Source organism: Anas acuta, chromosome 6 (assembly GCF_963932015.1).
Source record: "Anas acuta chromosome 6, bAnaAcu1.1, whole genome shotgun sequence".
NCBI classification, from domain to species: Eukaryota; Metazoa; Chordata; class Aves; order Anseriformes; family Anatidae; genus Anas; species Anas acuta.
The window spans coordinates 28,168,051-28,186,500 of record NC_088984.1 but is presented as its reverse complement, the minus strand read 5'-3'; the positions used below and the strand labels follow the sequence as shown (position 1 = coordinate 28,186,500).

General features: G+C 44.9%; 1 protein-coding gene across 2 annotated transcripts in view; it reads right to left on the bottom strand.

Annotated features, from left to right (window-relative positions):
• SLX9 (SLX9 ribosome biogenesis factor) overlaps window positions 1-18,450 on the bottom strand; it is a 46,943-nt gene that overhangs the window by 6,300 nt on the left and 22,193 nt on the right. For both annotated transcript variants that reach the window (XM_068686068.1, XM_068686070.1), the window contains 2 exons: window positions 6,597-6,665; window positions 1,889-2,042 (listed from right to left, as the gene is read on the bottom strand). In XM_068686068.1, the coding sequence (XP_068542169.1) occupies window positions 1,889-2,042; window positions 6,597-6,665 (223 nt within the window). The remainder of the gene's footprint in view (window positions 1-1,888; window positions 2,043-6,596; window positions 6,666-18,450) is intronic.

The window sequence follows — 18,450 nt, the reverse complement described above, 5'->3', positions numbered from 1 at the left end:
CAAACCCACCTGCTTACACTCAGATTAAGCCCTGGCCCAGAACTCCACTCAACCAACTCTCAGTGCTTTGAGGTACTGTGTGTGTACTTTTGCTACTTATTCCCACTGAAAGAGAGGACAGACTGACTGAACAGCTGCTTAAAAAAAAAAAAAAGTTATTCAAAGAATTAGGAGTCAAGTTAAGGAAGAAAGTATTTCCCATGCTGAGATGCAAGGTACTCAGTTGCTGTTTGTCTGAGGGGTGACTTTCCAGAAGAACAGAGAACTGCCAACTCAGCCATGCTCTGTAGCTGAGCATCCCATCTGGGTCAGAGTTCATTTCTGGGGCATCCAGCAAATCACAAGAGGTTTCATGGTAGTTCCAGTCTTGATCTTCAACCAAAGAAGAGGGTGCTCTGCCAGGCAGCTTTATACTTGGCTGTTCTCTAATCCAAATGCTTGCTTATTATGGTCAAAACAAGTCTCTAGTTCCAACCCATAGTGAGCAACTGGAGAAGAGGTGTGAGCATTTGTGCATCATGCAGAGATTTTATTCTGCACTGGTGGATGTTGCAGCACAGACTGAAGAGCCAGGCATAGCACTGCATTTCCCTTGAAAAGGAAAAAACACAAGGGCAATCGGAATGTACTCTAAGCCTCGCTGGGATGGTTGAAGTATTATTGTCAGAGGATCAGAAACAGCTCTTCACTTTCAGTACAGCAAAGGGAAGAGAAAAAACATCTTTCTGCTCTCACCCAAAATCACATTCCAAGCCAGCAGGGTGAACAGAGTCTGGCCAGAGAGAAAGGCTCTGCTCAAAGTGCTTGAATTGCTTCAGGAGGAAGCCTGACGGTCTGGAAGGACAGAATGCCAGGCTGCCACACAGCCAGAGGCTCAGCCAGGAAGGAAGCCAACAAACTTAGCAGGCAGCATTGTGCTTTGAATCCTAACCCTCCAGATCTGCTCTCCTCTGTCACACTACGGCAGTGTGAATTTGGGTAAGCCATCATCCCCATCTTCACCACTTGCAAAACAAGGATTAATCCCCTTTGAACAGTACAGATATAACCTGCTAGAGGATGAAGAATCAAACACCATTTGCCGATAGCGATGTTGAGAAAACTTTCATTATAAAAAACACACCTCAACTGCAAATTCACAGGTGTGCTAAGCAGCATTACATTCTTGACACTTGTGTGTCAGTCCTGCAACTCCCAGAACATCCCACTTCTCCCGGCCTGTCTCACACCAAGTCTCATCTGAGCAATACAGTTCCTCTCTTAACTGTGGATTTAGAAGTGTAGTGGGTTTACATGGCAAGATTTTGGTAGCAGGGGGCCACAGGGGTGGCTTCTGCGAGAAGAATCCAGAAGCTGCCTCATGTTAGATAAGGGCCCTGCTGATAGCCAGAGCCAGGCCAATAAGCAATATTATCTGTGCCTTTGTGAGAGAAGGTGGAAGAGGTCAGACGGGGGGAAGGCGTTTTTGATTTCTTTCCTTTGTTTCTCACTTCTCTAGCTTGTTAGTTAATATGCAATAAATTTTACTATCTCCCTATGCTGAGTCTGTTTTGCCCGTCATGATAATTGTTGAGCAATCTCCCTATCCTTATCTCAACCCTTGAGCCCTGTATATCATGTTTTCTCCCCCGTTCCCTTTTGAGGGGGGGGAAGGAGTGAGAGAGCAGCTGTGCTTGAGCAGAGCTGCCCACCCAAGTAAAACCACCACAGACACGTTTCTTGTAGAAAGTGATTTTGTGGTAAGGTGTGAAACATAGTTGAGAATGAGGTCCTGTTCTCCTAACTCTGGGCTTCAAGCTTGCAGTGCCAGTAGCTACAAGCTGAGCAGAAGGCCATTTTATCCTGGAGGAAAAAGAGAAATACACAGCCCATTCCAAAAGACACATACCTCTTGGGTGGCTTTCTGTCCCTGGCGCCTGCGGTCAGGTCAGAGAGCTCAGGTAGGGCTTCCATCAATGGCTGCATGTCTCCCACAACAGGTGTTGCCTTCCGTTTTGCTTCAGCTTTTTGCTTCTGCTTGGCTAGCTTCACACTTTCTATTTCTAAATCAGAAATAAGACATTATTTGGGTAAGTGGAAATGTTTTTCAAACCGTGATCTCCTCACACAGGCATGCAGTAGACAAGGGAGAAGCATTTAATTTCAGTTGTTCACTTAGGACTGGGCAAGTCAAGGTCTCACCTTCTTGGCTCATGGTAGAGCTTAAGCAGGCATACACTGGATAAACTGGGCCCTTGGAAAAGGCTTTTCCTTGTAACCACGCTTACTAATCTCCTTGCAGCAGCTCTGATCAAGGCTGTGTGCACATCAGGATCCAGCACGTTACAGATGTCTCCCTTCTGAGCCAAGGGAGCTGGGCATAGAAGGCTGCAGGCTCCTGCCCCAGTCCTCCAGGCTCCCTGGTGTAGAAATTGGTCCTGCAGCTGCCCACGCCTTATGGAACCAGCAGGCCTCCTGGCACGCCCCAGCAGAACATGTTCTCCTCCAAGAGAGCCCACAGAAGCCCAGCACTGTGACAAACCTCCAGCTGAGCTGCAGGATGTCCCCATCTGTCCCCGACACCCCTTGGCGGCATCACCAAAATCAGCCAGAGATCAGCAGGATGCACAACCTCCTTTTCCTCATGCTACCGGGCCTGGAAACCCACCGCATTGCCTTGACAACCGTGTGGCTAGTGCTGTGGGAGACACAACGGAGAAATCCTACTTCAAGCGCATGCATGGGAGGCCACACCAGAAGTGCAGGCCTCTGCTTATGGCCTTGGACAAAGACACACTGCGCTCCTCACAGCAAACCATACCCTTCTGACTCAAGGCAGCCAGTTTGTCAGCACTGTTTTTCCTTTACCACATCCATCTTCCTCTGAATCAGACAAACACAACAAGAACATATTGCAAGGATGAGCCTCTAAGCTAAGCTGCTAACTCCTCGTTTGGACAAGATGGAGTGCAGTAACAGCAGCTACACAGCCAAGCACATCGACACAGGAAGGCCAAGGGCTTCCAACACCATGTGGCCACAGAAGCAGGACTAAATCAGCAGAAGTATTTTTGGTGGAAACATGAAAGCAGCCAGTCTACAGAACACAGGCAAGATGCCACTTGGGATTCTGGGTCTAACCCAGCTGCCTACATTCAAGGAAGATGAACTCAAATTCACTTGCTAGCTGCTTGTTCCTTCAGTATTTTTGTCTCATTTGCCCCCCAGCTAAGCTGTTTCAGTTGAAGAACAACAGTTTTTGATGAACTGCAATTTTTGCTGTACATGGATGTTTGTGACAAATCTGGATTGTAAATGCTTCTCTTCACAGCAATCCCTGCCAAGAACACAGCTTTCTGTTCTGCATCACTTCTTTTTTTGGTCTGGCTTTATGAAGCTGACTACTTCAGTGCTTTCATAAACAGTATGTGCTCAAAATTTTCAGACACCTGATTCTGCACAAACATCCCAAATTCTTTTCCTATGAAGTCTTCTGTGTCCGAGGAGCCATACGATATATGTATTTTGAAATGTGCATACTTCTAATCTCTGAAGCATTGCATAATTTTTTTCCATCTCTAGTCTCTCCTATGATTTATTGAAATGAAAATTTTCCAAGTTTTGCATTTGCACTAATGGACTGAAATTTAGTTCTCAGGGCCCTGGCATCCAATGTCAAGAAAGCAGCCCTGGGTTAAGAAGAGACAAACTCTTGGAAAGATTTACGACAGAAATTTATTCATAACAACTTCAGCAGTCAAAGCTGTGTTCCCTTTTGAGGGAAAGGGGAGGAGGCCAAGTAAATATGGCAAAACCAACAATAAGAAGTTATCTGCATCAAATAAAAATCAATGAGTTTCTGCTTCAGTTGATCGAAGCTCCTTAAAGTCAGTTGAGACAATGTTAGAATGCCAAGCTTCATTCAAGAATCACCATCCCTAGAAATATCATTTCATTTTGTTCTGCCAGCTAATAACAACACTTTTTCTTATTGATGTTTATATAAGCTCTTTCCAGCTGTTCTCATTTTTTCCTCAATAAAAAGCTGCACACCTGGTACTAAAATTTGCCTTTTTCTTTCTTTTTTTTTTTTTTTAAACAAGTCTCAGGGATTTCTTACCCTCAGTAAAGCATTTGCCAGAGAACACTGGCCACAGATTTAGTGAGGAAGTGAAGACAGACAACAATTTAGGTACTTCTGTGTCTCTGAAGCACTGCTAGTAACTAGCATCTTCTTAGACAGAGGTAGTTTGACCTGGAATTTTCTAACTTGGTGTTCTTTGAAAAGCAAAGCCAGTGAATTTCATTTGTTTTCCCTCAGCTTAGTAATTTTAGAGCCAAGAGAGGAGAAAAGGGTCCATTGCAGGGCCAAAGCATCATACATAATCTTGAGAAGGACTAATGCAATAAAGACATATAAGCAGGAGGGCATGATTAAGAGTGTAAGAAGTGTGCTTTTAGGCTCTCCTCATCTCCAAAGTGACTGACCTGAACTATGGGAGCAGTGCTGTCACCTAGCTTCAGGAGCATGTCCTCTTTCTTGCAGAAGACATGAGTTCCATGCACCCCTTCTACTGTTGATTCTGTGTCACAGAAAACTGCTGAGGGCTTACTTTTCTCCACAGTATCTGGTACTGGTCACCGTTAGAGACGGGTTATCAGGCCAGGGACATCTCAGCTGTGCTCCAGCAGTTCCTTCCAATGTTCCCCCAACAGTATCAGATATACACACAAACAGAAAACTTTAAGAGCACCAAAACAAAGTGGCAGGCCAGCTGTTAGGACCACCACAGCCATCTATTTTTTTTGCTCAACAGGGACAATGATGGTTTCATCAGTTGTGAACATAATTCGTTGTTTAATGACAAGGAAGAAGCTTCCTTAGCAGTCATGGTGTTAAATTACCATCTTTTTTATGTAAGGGGAGACACCTCCACTGTGACTGGTGCAATGACAGGTTGATGGACCCAAGCTCAAAGCACAGTGAGAGCTCAGGAGCAGAGAGCATATGGTGCAGCAGAAAGCCACATTGCTCAACACCAAACACAGTCTGTCGGCAGTTCTGTTGGGCAGAAAGGTGTTAAGGGAAAAGCCTGTCCCAGGAACAGCTCCAGGTGGCAAGAGGAATCCCTCTGCTACTCCCCATGCCACCAGCAGTACCTCAGAAGCTGACATGGAGAGGCTGCTTCTGCTGCCAGCAGAGAGATGCCAGTGAGAGAGGAGCTGTGATGTTCCCTGCTCCACCAGGTGAGGAATAGCAAGCCTCCTGCACACCCTCTCAAAAGGTCCCCAAACAAGACCACCTCAAACTGTCTTGCAGGATGAGGTTCCCTGACTCTTGGCTCCCACTGGCACCTGTAAGTGGGTCCCATACACAACTGCACAGAGAAATTAAGACCTGACTTTTAAAGATGATTCACCTTGGTGACGCCATGCTGGATGTCTTAGATCACCTCTTTGTCTTTTATGTACCTTCATATTGCTTCCAGGAGGATCTTTTCCATGGTCTTTCCAGGCACAGAGGGGAGGCTTGCTGGTCTGTAGGCCCTCCTTTCTACAGTTTTTTAAAATGGGAGTGATGTTTCCCTTTTTCTAGTCACCAGGGATTTTGCCTGACTGCCAGGACTTTACGAACATGATGGAGAAAGGCTTGGCAACTGTATCAGCCAATTCCTTCAGGACCCTGGGATGTGTGTCATCAGGCACTGTAAACTCGTTCAGCCCCATCAGGTGGTCTCAAACATGCTCTTCGCTTACAGCAGAAGGGGCTTTGCTCCCCCAGCCCTCACCTACAGGTTCAGGGAAACAAGAGTCATGGAAAGCCTGACTGGCAGTGAAGACTGAGGCAAAGAAGTTGTTGTGTACCTCAGCCTTCTCCATGTCTGTTGTTACCAGTCCTCCCTTCTTGTTTATCAGAGGGGTTACACTCTCTTTGGCCTTTCTTTTCTAAGAACCGTACCTATAAGAATCTCTTCTTATCTTTTGCATCCCTTGCCAAGCTCAGTTCCATCTGTGTCTTGGCTTTCCTGATCCCATCCCTGCACATCCGGACAGCATCCCTGCATCACATGTTCCCAGGCTGCATATCCCTGCTTCCACTGCCTGTGCATTTCCTTCTCGTCCCTCATCCTGAGCAGCAGGTCCTTGCACACCCATCCTGTTTTTCTTCCCTTCCTGCTTGCTTTCTTACACAGGGGAATTGAGAGTTCTTGTGCTCTATGAAAAACATCCTTAAAGAGTTGCCAGCTCTGCTCAGCTCCTTCGTCCCTAAGGACAGTGTTCCAGGGGATCCCGTCCACTAGGTCTTCTTTAAATAGCTGAAGGTTTTTAAGTAGTCACATTGCACATGGAGAAAGATCAAAAACAAGGACACAGACTGAATCTCAGTGTAAATGCCCTTTGGAGAGGGGGGAAAAAAAAAGGACTTTTATCCCACATCGTGGGAAGCAGACTTTACGGTTTCTGAGAAGTGTTCAGACTCCCTGACCCCCAACCCTTGTCTTGCCACAACCCAACACTTTCAGCCACACCCCATCTACAGAAAAATCCATCAGGGTTACCCAGGATTACCCTGTGAGATGTCCCCCCATACAGCTGTGCTTTGGAGGAGTACTTACTCTGTAGCCATCTTTCTTTCCTCAGCTTCATTTTTTCTTTTTTTGAAAGAATTGGTTTTTCTTCTAAACCTAGAAAAAATAAGAGACATGAGATAGAGTTTGGCTTCTGCACACTAATTCTCTGCTGGACACTTCACAAAGACAGTACTGCAGAGTCTGTAATCTTTTGTTCAACCTTTGTCGCCTTTGGATGTGTCAGTATGTTGGACAGGCTGCCCACGGACTTACATCACATCTCAACTCAGAGCTGAACAAATCAAAATTGGCTCACCGTCAATTAAGAAATACGAAAGCAACAAGATCAGATCAGCAGAAGTGGCAGCATAGGCCCTGTTTTTTTTGGTAGCTCAAGGCTTTTCACGAGAATTTTGCACCTCGTGTTCTGCATTCCCACAGGAACCTGGCCTGAGTAGCTGGCACCTCCTTCTGAAAGCTAGCCACAACCATTCATCACTCCACAGGCATCCATGTACCAAGACAAGTTGCCACAGATCTCTGTTAGGTCTGGGTTTATTTCCTTTTTGAGGCTGCATGAGCAACAGATTGCTAAACCGAGATAAATCTAATAAACCAGTGAGGACAGACTCAGAGCGCTTACAGTTTCCAGAAGTGGAAGAAAAAAGCAAGCTTCAGTCTGAAAATATGCGTACTGATAAAACTAGGAAGACAAGAAATACAGACTGCAGGCATGCAGGGACAGCAGGAAAGGCCTTCTGACACAGCTGCTGGGCACCCACGTAAACAATTGGCCCATCCTCAACTTCTGCCCAGACTGCAAGTGGCAGGCAGACAGAGGACTGGAAATGGTCTGAAAAATGCAGATTTGTGGCACCCCTAAGTAGACGCCTGTTATTAATAGCTTAGAAAAAGGCTAACACCTACTATACACTAAAATAACCACTATATGGAAAACAGCGGTTAATTGCTGATATTCCATACCAAGGAAAAAAAAAGTCCCAAATGTTCTTATTAGAGATGCACTTCAGACACTACAAATTTTTATCTTATCTTCCTTTTTTTTTTTTTTTTTTTTTTTTTAAGAAAAAAAAGACTTTATTCAACTTTTCTCATGAAACATCCTGTGAATACTGCTACAGGAATGCTAATAGAGGAATAAGCTCCCCAAACATTACTCCTCTCACCTTAGGCTACTCTTAAGCCTAGAAAAGAAAAAAAAATGTCCTTTCTCTCCCCCTTCAAACAGCATTCAAAAAGAATAAAGGAATTTAATACAACTCTGAAAACAACTCACTGAAGACAACTTCTCTGAAGCTTCAAATCTTTCAGGATGATTTAAACAAAAGCAGGATCAGAACTCAATAATTTCAATGTGTGAAAATCAGAGCAGGCCTGATGAGGTCGGGGGGACTTTCACATAAAGGCAGCAACAACAGCAACAAGTTGAGTTTGAGTTTTAAAAGGACACAGAGAATGAAGCAGACAATGCCTGAAGCAGCTGCTCTCCTGACTTCTTGCCCCAGCCAAGATCAATGCTCCGCGCAGTGGCAGGGATTCAGGCAAACACGAGCACATGGCACCAGTCTCCTGCCATAATTGCATGTCCCCAGTAACCAGCTTCCCACTGTCATTCCCCCACACCATCACCACAAATTCCTGTGAATTCGCTGCCAGGGAAACAATAATGGATCACAAGAAGCCAAAATGTGAATAGCAAAACACATCCCAATAGTGTCTGAGTGGGTGCTGAGACTGAAAGCCTTTTCCCTGGATTTCTAGCAGATCCCAACTGCATGAGCAGTTTCAGATTCCAGAAGCAAAGGCACTGGGGAGATTTGCCCCCTTGTCTGAAAACATGCTCATTACTTCATTGGGAAAACAGCGCCCAGTGGGATTTGTTAATGAAAAAAATTCAGCCAGCTGGCCAATTCTAGTAATAACATCAATTCAGATATTTATTTATTTTTTCTCCCAAACAGCAGCAGAATATTTAAGGAAACACAAAAGCTGTTTTCTTGGCAGGAACCCAACCTCTACAAGCACTCAGCACTGGGGCCTTGAGCTGGAGATTTCCAGGGCAGTGCCAGGGAAGGGAAGCATCCCTCCATGGTCCATGGGACATGGACTAGGTAGGCAGCCTAGTCTATCTGTGTTTTGGGGCTAATTTTAAGGGAGTATGGGGTCAAATCTTATGGACCAATATTAATCTTGACAGAATGATGTCTGGGTGTTCATTACGACAGTTTTTGGATACTGTCTGACACATTAAAAACCACATCAGCCGCGACAGCCATGATATTTTCATTTTGTATATCCCTCCCCGCCCATCAAAAAGGGGTTTTTCTGTTGTTGCAAGTTGCCAAGTTGTGTTTGGCACCTTCCAGTTGCAGTGGTGAATGCCAAAGCCGTTGAAAATTCACTGGAGAACTTTTCTGTCAGAAGAGGCAGAATTCAGTTAGTTAATTAACAGCACAGGCTGTCCCCAGGTAGTCTTTATTTTTATTTAGCTTGCAAGCACCTCTGAGATCAGAAGTCAGACTGCAGCTCCATTTTAATTATTTTTCCATGAAATCTGAGGGGCTGGGGTTCTCTCCCTCCCTCCAGCCCATTCTACATCTAATTTAACAATGCTTGGCTTTGAAATTTTGTTCACGGGAAAAGGTTACCAAAACCATTTACATTAGTTGAGGGTAATTCACATATTGTAACTTGACAATTATTCCTTTTAATGAGGATGTGTTTTTTCCCTCCCATCTGTACAGTACGAAACATCTTAAATAAAAACAAATTATCAAAACAGCAACACCTTTCTGCCTCCTACATCAAACGTTTCATACTATCCCTAGCAATTCTCAGGATCATGCTTTCATGACATGGAAGCAGGTTATTTAAGCACAACTTCATTTCAGGAACAGTTACGGGTTGTTTTTCTTCATTTGTTTCCGTTTCGTTTCTCAAGGACTGCTGTCAAGGCATTTACACTAAAAAATATGTACTTCTCCTACCTTAAAAACTCCCAATTTGCCATTGCTAGACATTCAGAAACGAACCCAGCACAGACACAAGACTGGGTTAAAGGCATAATACCCCAGGTTTCTCTAAGCCACAGGGTCTCACTTTCCAATTTTTAGTCCACAACAAAGAAGGTAAAAACAGGGGCTTCACAGGCGTATTGAAACAGTTCCTGGAAATCACACTGGTTCAAGGATTCAGTTGTGAGCAGAAATATCAGACAAAATTGCACCTGTGCTATAGTGCACTGTAACAGAGGGTTCTGCAACACAAGCATCTGCTCCTTCCTTACAAAACTACAGCAAAGCACCAAGTCCCCTTCTGGTAAGTTATTAAAAAATAGCATGTAGTATTAAGCAGTATTCCCAGAACTCTGGTGATATGTAACAGTGAGGCAGCTGCTGCTTGAAACACAATATTTTGGCAAAACAGGGTACAGTATAAATTGAAGTTAAACAACAACAGATGTGTTAATTTCAGCCCCAGTTGTTTAACAGCAGCGAAAGCGAGCATATGCCTGCAGCTGCTGAATAAATTCACTGAAGAAATTTTGCAAAGAGTACATCCAAAAGCGGAAGACTGGGTGGGTTTTCTGTTGCTGGGTTTTTGATTGGTTGGTTGTTTAAAATTACATAGTGTCACTTGTAAATTGTCTCTTATGCTTTTTCACTGGAAGGGCCTGAGAAACAGCAAAACACTTGCATTTCTCCCAGTCTCCTGGTGGAAAGCAACCGTGGGGTGACCTGACAGAAGTCCAAGCAGAAGCCTGAAGGTGTTCTTTTTTTTTTCCCTGCAAGAAAACTGACAGACAGCACAAGCCATGAAGAAACACAGCCAAAATGTTCCCCAGCAGTGAGGCAGCACTCCCTGGGCATCCTCATCCCATGCAGCAGCTCAGCTCCCAACAAGGTGACTTCAAGGTCTGCTTCTCCTCCAGAAAGCACTGCTCCAGAAGTGTCTGAGGAGACCAGGGCACATGGGACTAGTGAGACCTAGACGTGAGGTGGCGTGGGGACATGGTTTAGGGGTGACAGTGGTAGTAGAGGAATGGTTGGACCAGATGATCTTGGAGGCTTTTTCCAACCTTAATGATTCTATGAAGGCCAGGGACGGGGGGCTGATACTCTGGGTATTTGGCCCCTTACTCTTAGAGAAGCCCCCAGAGACAGCTTAGTAGCCTGCACAAAATGCACAGAGACTATGGCAGGGAGTGTTTGGGTTTTACAGACCCCAGGTCCTGGCACCCTCAGGAGTCTTGGAAAACAATATTGAAAAGCGTATGATAGCCCTTAATGGGACAGGACAGGTTTCACCATGGATACAGCGTCTGCTTTTTATATTCCAGAACAAGCTACATTATTTTCGGTCATGTTTTATCATTACACCAGCACACGAGCTTTCCTTCTTCCCCCAGTGAGAGAGGCATCCTATTTCAAATACAATCTGCATTCCCAATCCTTCCAGAACCACAAGGTTACTTGATGAGCCTACTTCCAAACCCCACTTTGCACCAAAAGCAAGGGGTGACTGATGTCCTCATATTGATGTCTGCTACAAGAAGCAGAGAAAACTCACCAGCCTGCCTCTGAGGGCAACTTAATGGCCCCAGCCACCACAGAGAGAAGCAGCAGCTGGGCTTTGTTCACTTTCTTTATCACCATTGAAGCTTAAGAATCAAGTCTTCATGAAGTGCAAGACTGGAGCCGAGGCCAAAGTCTGCTTCAGACAGCACCAGGGGGGCCACCATACGTTTCCTTCCGTCTCCTGAAGGACGGTCTGTCTGATCTGCTCAAGATATTCCATAAGAAACAACCCAGCACAACTCTGCCAACTCCAGGCTATAAAGTTGATGAACTTGTACACCAGTATTGAACATTACGATCGAGGTCAAGCAACTTCCTCTGTTGTAATTCAGACACAGGGGACAATGGGGTTATGCAAAGCCCTTAAGTCCTGACTCTGGGTGTGGAAATGTCACTGAGAGCATGGGCAGCCCTCCCTTCTCAAGGATGTCAGCCTTCTTGGTATAACTGCACCCAGCCCTAGTGCAAGTTTTGCAAACAAGCTGCACGTATACCCCCTTGGGAGCATACCAATGTCCCTGCTTCCTGGTCCTGCGTGGAAGGACACTGGCCCAAGAAGATCTGTGGTGTCTGTTTCACTGCCAATTCCCAGCCTTGTTTGCAGAAGCCTAGCAAGTTGCTCCTCCTCTCCTCTGGCACACACGTTATTTATGTGAAATAGCACAGGTGCTTGGGGCATGAGGCACTACACCAGTGCATGCATTCGTAACCTGGGTCACACATGGTGGGAACCAGGGCTCACAACTGCCACATTACTACCCTCATCTCTGCCACAGACACTTCTGGCCTATTTCTTTCTCAAGTTTTGTACAAGCTGACGTTTCTTCAAATGCAGCAGAAAAATAAAATTCTGTTCCCTTCAGCAAGACAGCTGGCACTTTTTCTCTGCAGAGACGGTTTCTAAAAACATCCCTAGAGATCCAAGAGTTCAGGCCCTTAGCTCTTATTAGCATGCATTCTCAAATGCCATGATTCTAGTTGAATAAATTCAAAATATCTTTATCATTTTCCAGATTGCATATAGGGTCACAAAGAAACTTATAAGGGGGCCTCTGTTTTTAACGCTTTCGTTGTGCAAAGGTGACTGACAAATGTAGTAACTTTAACGTGAAAAGACTACAGAGACGAGGAGATCAGCTCTAGGAAGAGGTAGTGATGAACATTGCAAGTGTTATGCCATATGTAAAAGGTCTAGAGGAAAGACAGAGTGAATACATCCCCATTTATAAACACTGACCTTTGAGAAAGGCTTGCAGCAAGGACAGACCACACTGCTACAAGGTACTGGGAATCTCTCTGCTGAACTCTATGTGGAATCATAACACAGTTAAAAGATTCATGGAAAATTAGCAAGAAAGATCAAAAACAAACCAAGGAGGTTAGACCTGACCACCTCCTTAACACCTGACCATGCAGAGTAGCAGGGTTTTGTTTTCCAGACAGAAAGAGTATTAGAAGAACCAAGAGCCAGAGCCTCTCAGCTCTGCTGTAGAACATGACCCTCTTTCCCTGGTCAGTGTGATTTAGACAGGTCCAGTCTCTCGTGAGCCCATCCTCAGTTTGTGTAGGAAGGAAAGTGCACAGATCTGTGGCTCCCTTCTCAGAAAAGACCTGCCCTTGCAAAAATAGTATTTGAAAAGTCACCTTGGCAACAGAATTCCTTCAAGCATACATACATAAGGCAGTGACTCATAGGTTTGCCATCACAACCTGAAAACAAGGTACCAGGAACACAGGGAGGTGTCATTCTCAGCTGCCTACCTCCTGCAGCCAAGTATTTTTAAGGTTTGTAAAAAAAACCATGAGCACCCCCTATATGAATGACCAAAGCAAACTGCAGGGAGTCCAGAGTCTGGACAGCCCAGCAAGTCCCCATCCACAGAGGACAAAAGCTTATATAACAACAAAGAAAGATATAAAGACATTAGTGTTGGCACTGTACTTTGGATAGGGAGCAGTAGGAGGAACAGCAAGATCAAATAAAATACACTTTCTATAAAAGCTTAGACAGCAATAAATATCTGGAATGAGGTTTGCTCCAAGACCAAAATTGATTCATGTTTACCAATGGAGAAATTCCATCCTTAGGGCTTACTAAGGAAGACAGAATAGCGAAACACTGCTGAGCTTTCTGACAATGCCTTGCAGGTTGGTATTTTAAAGAGATTTTCCTCAAAATATCATTTCCATTCCCACTAAAAAGATTATACTTCACTATATTCTCTTTTGAGGAGTTTGAGAAATTAGTAGTTCAGTACCTTCTGCAGTATTAGATCTTTTAAGATCTCAGTTTGAAACCAGTACGCAATTTTATTGCACCCGGTGCTTGTAATTTATGCAAAATGTAAGAAAAAAGAGGTTAATTTACCTTAATTTGCTTGTCTTTTAACAGTATATTAGCTACTAGATAACTAAATGGACATTGTCTGGGGAAGTCTGCAATCAACAGTAAAGAAAAATCCGCATGAAAGTTTGGTGCATTGGAAACACTTGATCCTTCAGCTCACACAATCTGCTCCATCTTTTGCGGCCTACAGCTTCCTTATGAGGGGGAGTGGAGGGGCAGGCGCTGATCTGTTCTCTTTAGTGACCAGTGATAGGACCTGAGGGAATGGTGTCAAGCTGCAATGGGGGAGGTTCAGGCTGGACATCAGGAAGAGGTTCTTCACCAAGAGGGCTGTCAGGCACTGGAACAGGCTCCCCAGGGAAGCAGTCACAGCACCGAGCCTGTCGGAGCTTAAGAAACGTTTGGACTGTGCACAGCTAAATACACAAAACTCGATTCAAGGCTGCACCTTCAATCCTCCCTTTGCATCTATTTCTACATAACTACACATAAAGGTGTACAAAGAGATGCTGTTTCTCCAGTAACACACAGCTTAAGTTTCCCATACAGACCAAAAGAGCTGCTCTGTCCTTTCCCCACAAGGAATTTACCAGAGGAGTGCACAGCAACCCAAGGCTGTCAGAACAAGCCATACATTTAAATGTGGCAAAGAGTAACAGCGACAGCACAGGTATCCCTGGGCTGTGAGAGTTTGCAGCCAGTCGGCAGCGTTTTCTGTAAAGCACAATGTCCTTTGGCTGGCTGCTGAACGCCGTCTGCTCTCCACGCAGAAGCACACAGCAACTCAGCATGGGTTTTGCTAAAACAGTAACGATAGGCAGCAAATTCTCTCCCTGGCTTGGGAAGACCCATGGTCAGAGTACACATTCCAAAGTACCACATTCCAAATTCAACCAAACTCAGAATTCAGGAAATGTGAACTGAGATTTCCAAACTATCTTGATCAAAATCCTTTTGTTTTGATGCTTTCTACTTTAGCTTGTTTGTTTTGGAAATGCAATGTTGCAAAACAAAACAATTTCAAGGCTTCTTCCTCGTTTTCTCTGATTATTCCTCACAAACAATTCAGGCTTGCAAATGAAGTTTAGGCATTTTTTTTTCCCAATAGAAATGCAGATCAGGAACAACAAGAAAAAAAAACTCCTTAAGATTCTCCTACAGTAACCAGACATCCTGCAGCACAACTCTGTCAGGCATCTTAAACACAGACAGAAGATGCTGTATCTACACTACTAGAATAAAAAAACATTGTACAAAGTTCTGTGCTTTAACTGACATCAACAGCATTTCTCCGAAGGGGGAAAATTACACAGCAAGCCATTGTATAAGTGGTATTCCTAATGCCAAACCCTCTTGCACTTTTCCATGCAGCACTCAAGCTTGGTTTCGTGTATGGCTACTTTCAAGCTTTGAATCTGAATGTTCTCCTAACATTCATGCCCTACAAGTCAAGTCACGGGTCAGCCCTCTCCACACAGGGCAGGATATACCATGAGTAGAGTGGTTTTGAACTCCACAGCCCACCCACTCTATTCTAGGAAAGCTTAAGTATTTACGTAAGTATTACTTAAGTATTTGAAACTACTTTGGCAGTTTTGTTCAGATGGCCAAGGCTGATTACTCCCAGTACTCAGAGAGGGAGACGGACCAGTTATAACAGCTGAATATTCGCAGCTCATCATCAAGCACTTGCTATACCACAACTGTGCTGACTTAAACAGCCATGTAATAGGCTAACCTCAAATTTAACCCCCCTAACACTGTAAAACCTTCATAACAAAACTGGGTTGAGCTCATGAGAGATTACAGTAATTAAAAGGGAGGGACACGAAAGGGAAAGCTCTGTACCTCCCATCATGTTCACTGAAGTCAGGCTCCATGACACTTCTATACGCTGCTTGTAGCCCTTGCTAAGCCAGCACAGGGACACAGTTCCACATTAAGCACACAACTCATATTAAAGATGTTCTTTGACCAGAGGTTTTCAAAGATTTTTCATGGGCAGAATCCAGTGTGATCTGGTGCCAAGGCATCAGAGCAGAGAAACCTTTTTCCCCCCCCATTTGTGCTTCGTAAGTCCTGTATCCACAATGTCTGTCTGTAGTCTCTCCATAGGCCTAATGGAGGCACAGGACTCGGAGCAGAGTGGAGGCCACCAGGGGGCAAAGACGACAACTTCCATCTATCTGCACACTCTGTAAGAAAAGGCCTGGAAGAGGAAGGTATCTTACAGCAAACAACTGATCAGCTCCCCAGTCAGGTCAGTTCCTGAAAGCTACTCACTCCATCCAAGTGGAGGAGATGTTGGCATTTACCAGGAGGTCTCCAAAAGGTGGGATATTAACTATGAGTATTTCAGCTTGGCTTCCAGCAAACGAGAAGATTTAGCAGTAACCAGTGGGGTGGCATAGGGCTTCTCCTGGAAATTTATGGCCAGCAGAAAATAACAAGAAAGAAACAGCACCAGCAAGTTAGCGATGCTCAGACCATCACTGACAAAAGGACTCAGAACTGTAAAAGACTAAGATGAAAGCAAACAGCACACACACACTACTACTTAAACTGTTAGGTACCAAACATTATTGGAACGGCACACTGTTATACATAATTAATATATGAATTAATTTGTCTGCTGAGTGCACAGTGATCAATACTTAATTTTATTCCTAGGCAACACAACAACATCAGCCAGGAATTGAACTGAGTAGACAATGCAGATACATAACTTCAGGGTAAAAACAAAACCATCACAGGAGCAGCAGTAAGGGGGACCTGCACGGCAGTCTCAGCAGCACATGCAGAACAGAGATTGTATCACAGACATCTTCACAGTGAAGGAGGAAGTAGAGCTTAGCTGCAAAGGTCAGAAGAATGTCATAACTGGCTGAAAGGACAGGTTCAAGTGACAGAAAGATCTTGTGCAGAGGGGAGGAGGAGAAAGGCAAGGACAGATAGGGAAAGGGCAGAAACAGGGACATTCAGTGTAGTGAGACATGCACAAGGCACTACTAAATATACGATGAGGATTGTCCTCTGACAGATCAGTCCAGGACTGCCAGGCAATGGATGACCTGGTGAATCCAAAGAACACAGAAAGCCCGCCTGGGCAGAACCCGGGCAGCAGCAGGGGGCCGTGCTTTCAGGAGGGCAGGGGGACCATTCTGTTCTCAGCCCCGAAATTCACAGAGGCTATCCTTTCAGATTACTTCTGCCCACAGGACACGAGGGGCAGACAAGCCAAGTTTTATCTCCTTTCATTAGTGGTTAACAAATATGTATTCAGAGGCAAAATAGATGGCAGAGAAGAGCTGGGAGAAAAGGGTTTTTTTTGTTTGTTTTGTGTTTGTTTTTTTTTTTTTACCCCTCCATTATTTCCTCAGTTTCCAGTTTTCCAGTTTGCTTGAGAGGTACCAAATACCTTACCCAAACATCTTCCCTTTCAGAAATAGCTGTGATTGTGTCAATCAGTGCTTTTCACGAAAATCCAAACCTATCAATTTTTAAACAGGACAGCTGTCCCAGAAGTAACATCCGAGTCTGATCTCTGCATCCCAGCCGTTCCCTGTGGCAGCCACTTACCCAACGGCAGTGAGGACTACAGATCTGAACTTGCCCAAACTAGGAGAAGACTACCTAAAATTATTTTCTGCAGTCATCCCCGTTTCACAAATATGCAGAGATACAAGCTCACAATGAAGATCTGTTATTAAGCAAGAAAGAAAGCATGCGTGTGAAACTGCGGGAAATCCTATGATAACTCTTGAAGATCCACACAAGTGTTTGGTTTCCCTGTCTTTTCCTGGGAGACTGATGAAATTAGCACCTGAAGTCTGCACAGGTTTCAGTTGTGAGAACCATAAGCCCTGTCCCAAATGTTGCAATCTTGTCCTAAGAAAAAAGGATTTGCCAGGTGGCCCTGACTGAATATACTCCTTTAATACCATCACAGCAAGTAACCAGCTCAGAAAGCCTTTTCAGCAAAGCTGTGCTCTCAGAAAGCAAAGACACTTGACTAGTGAGAATGAGCACCTTGTCTCCATGGTCCTGAGAGCTACATGGTCTCCAGCTCAGTATGCCACTAAGCTCCAAGCACAGTGGCAGAGATGTGACAAGGAAGCTGAAATGAGACCTCTCTTCTCCTCCACCCCCCGCCACACACCTTCCATTAAGCCTCTGTCAAGCTGGGATTCCAAGAGCCAACAAATTGTTCCAGGAAAACACATCAGGCAAGAGACAGAAAGCCTGCGGTGTAGGCAGCCACACCTAAGGTATGCAGTCCTCAGCCTCTGATAGACTCCTGCATCAGAGGAGAAGCCTTGATTTAACAAACTCTCCCTTCAGTAAATCTCTTTTCTTGGCACACTGGCAGCCCCTTCCACGACATGTTTGTACAGGCCATGTTTGCAGCATGCCACTCCATATGCTAGTGCCCCACCTACTGTTAAAGAGATTGCTCCCCTCAAGCAGCAAACGCTGGAGCGCAGCAAGACCAGTTGCTCCTGCACAAAACTCAGGGACATTCACATTAAAAATCAGAATAACTTACCTGCAACACAAGTGGGAGAGAACTAATTTATGTCTCCAGCATGGCTTTTCGCCAGGATGTAAGTCTAATATAAAGACGGGACTGCCAATACAGGCACACTCCTCAGACGCTGCTGAGAGGCTCAGCGGGAGTCTGGGGAGCAGGGAAGGGGTCTGCAAGGTGCTGACCTGCCCCAGGGGACACTGAATGCCATATTGGATTGCTCATCTCTAATGGAACAAGAGGAAAAAAAAATCCACTGTGATCGACTGCTCTGTTATTAGCGACAGAGAGACAGGGCTGTTTCCTCTGGAAAGATCGACATGCAATGTGCAGCCGTATCAATACCAGCGGCATTATCAGCACATGACACTCGGAAACTTGGCACGGAGACAGGAACAGGCAGGCTCCAAGAGAGAGCAGCTTTGG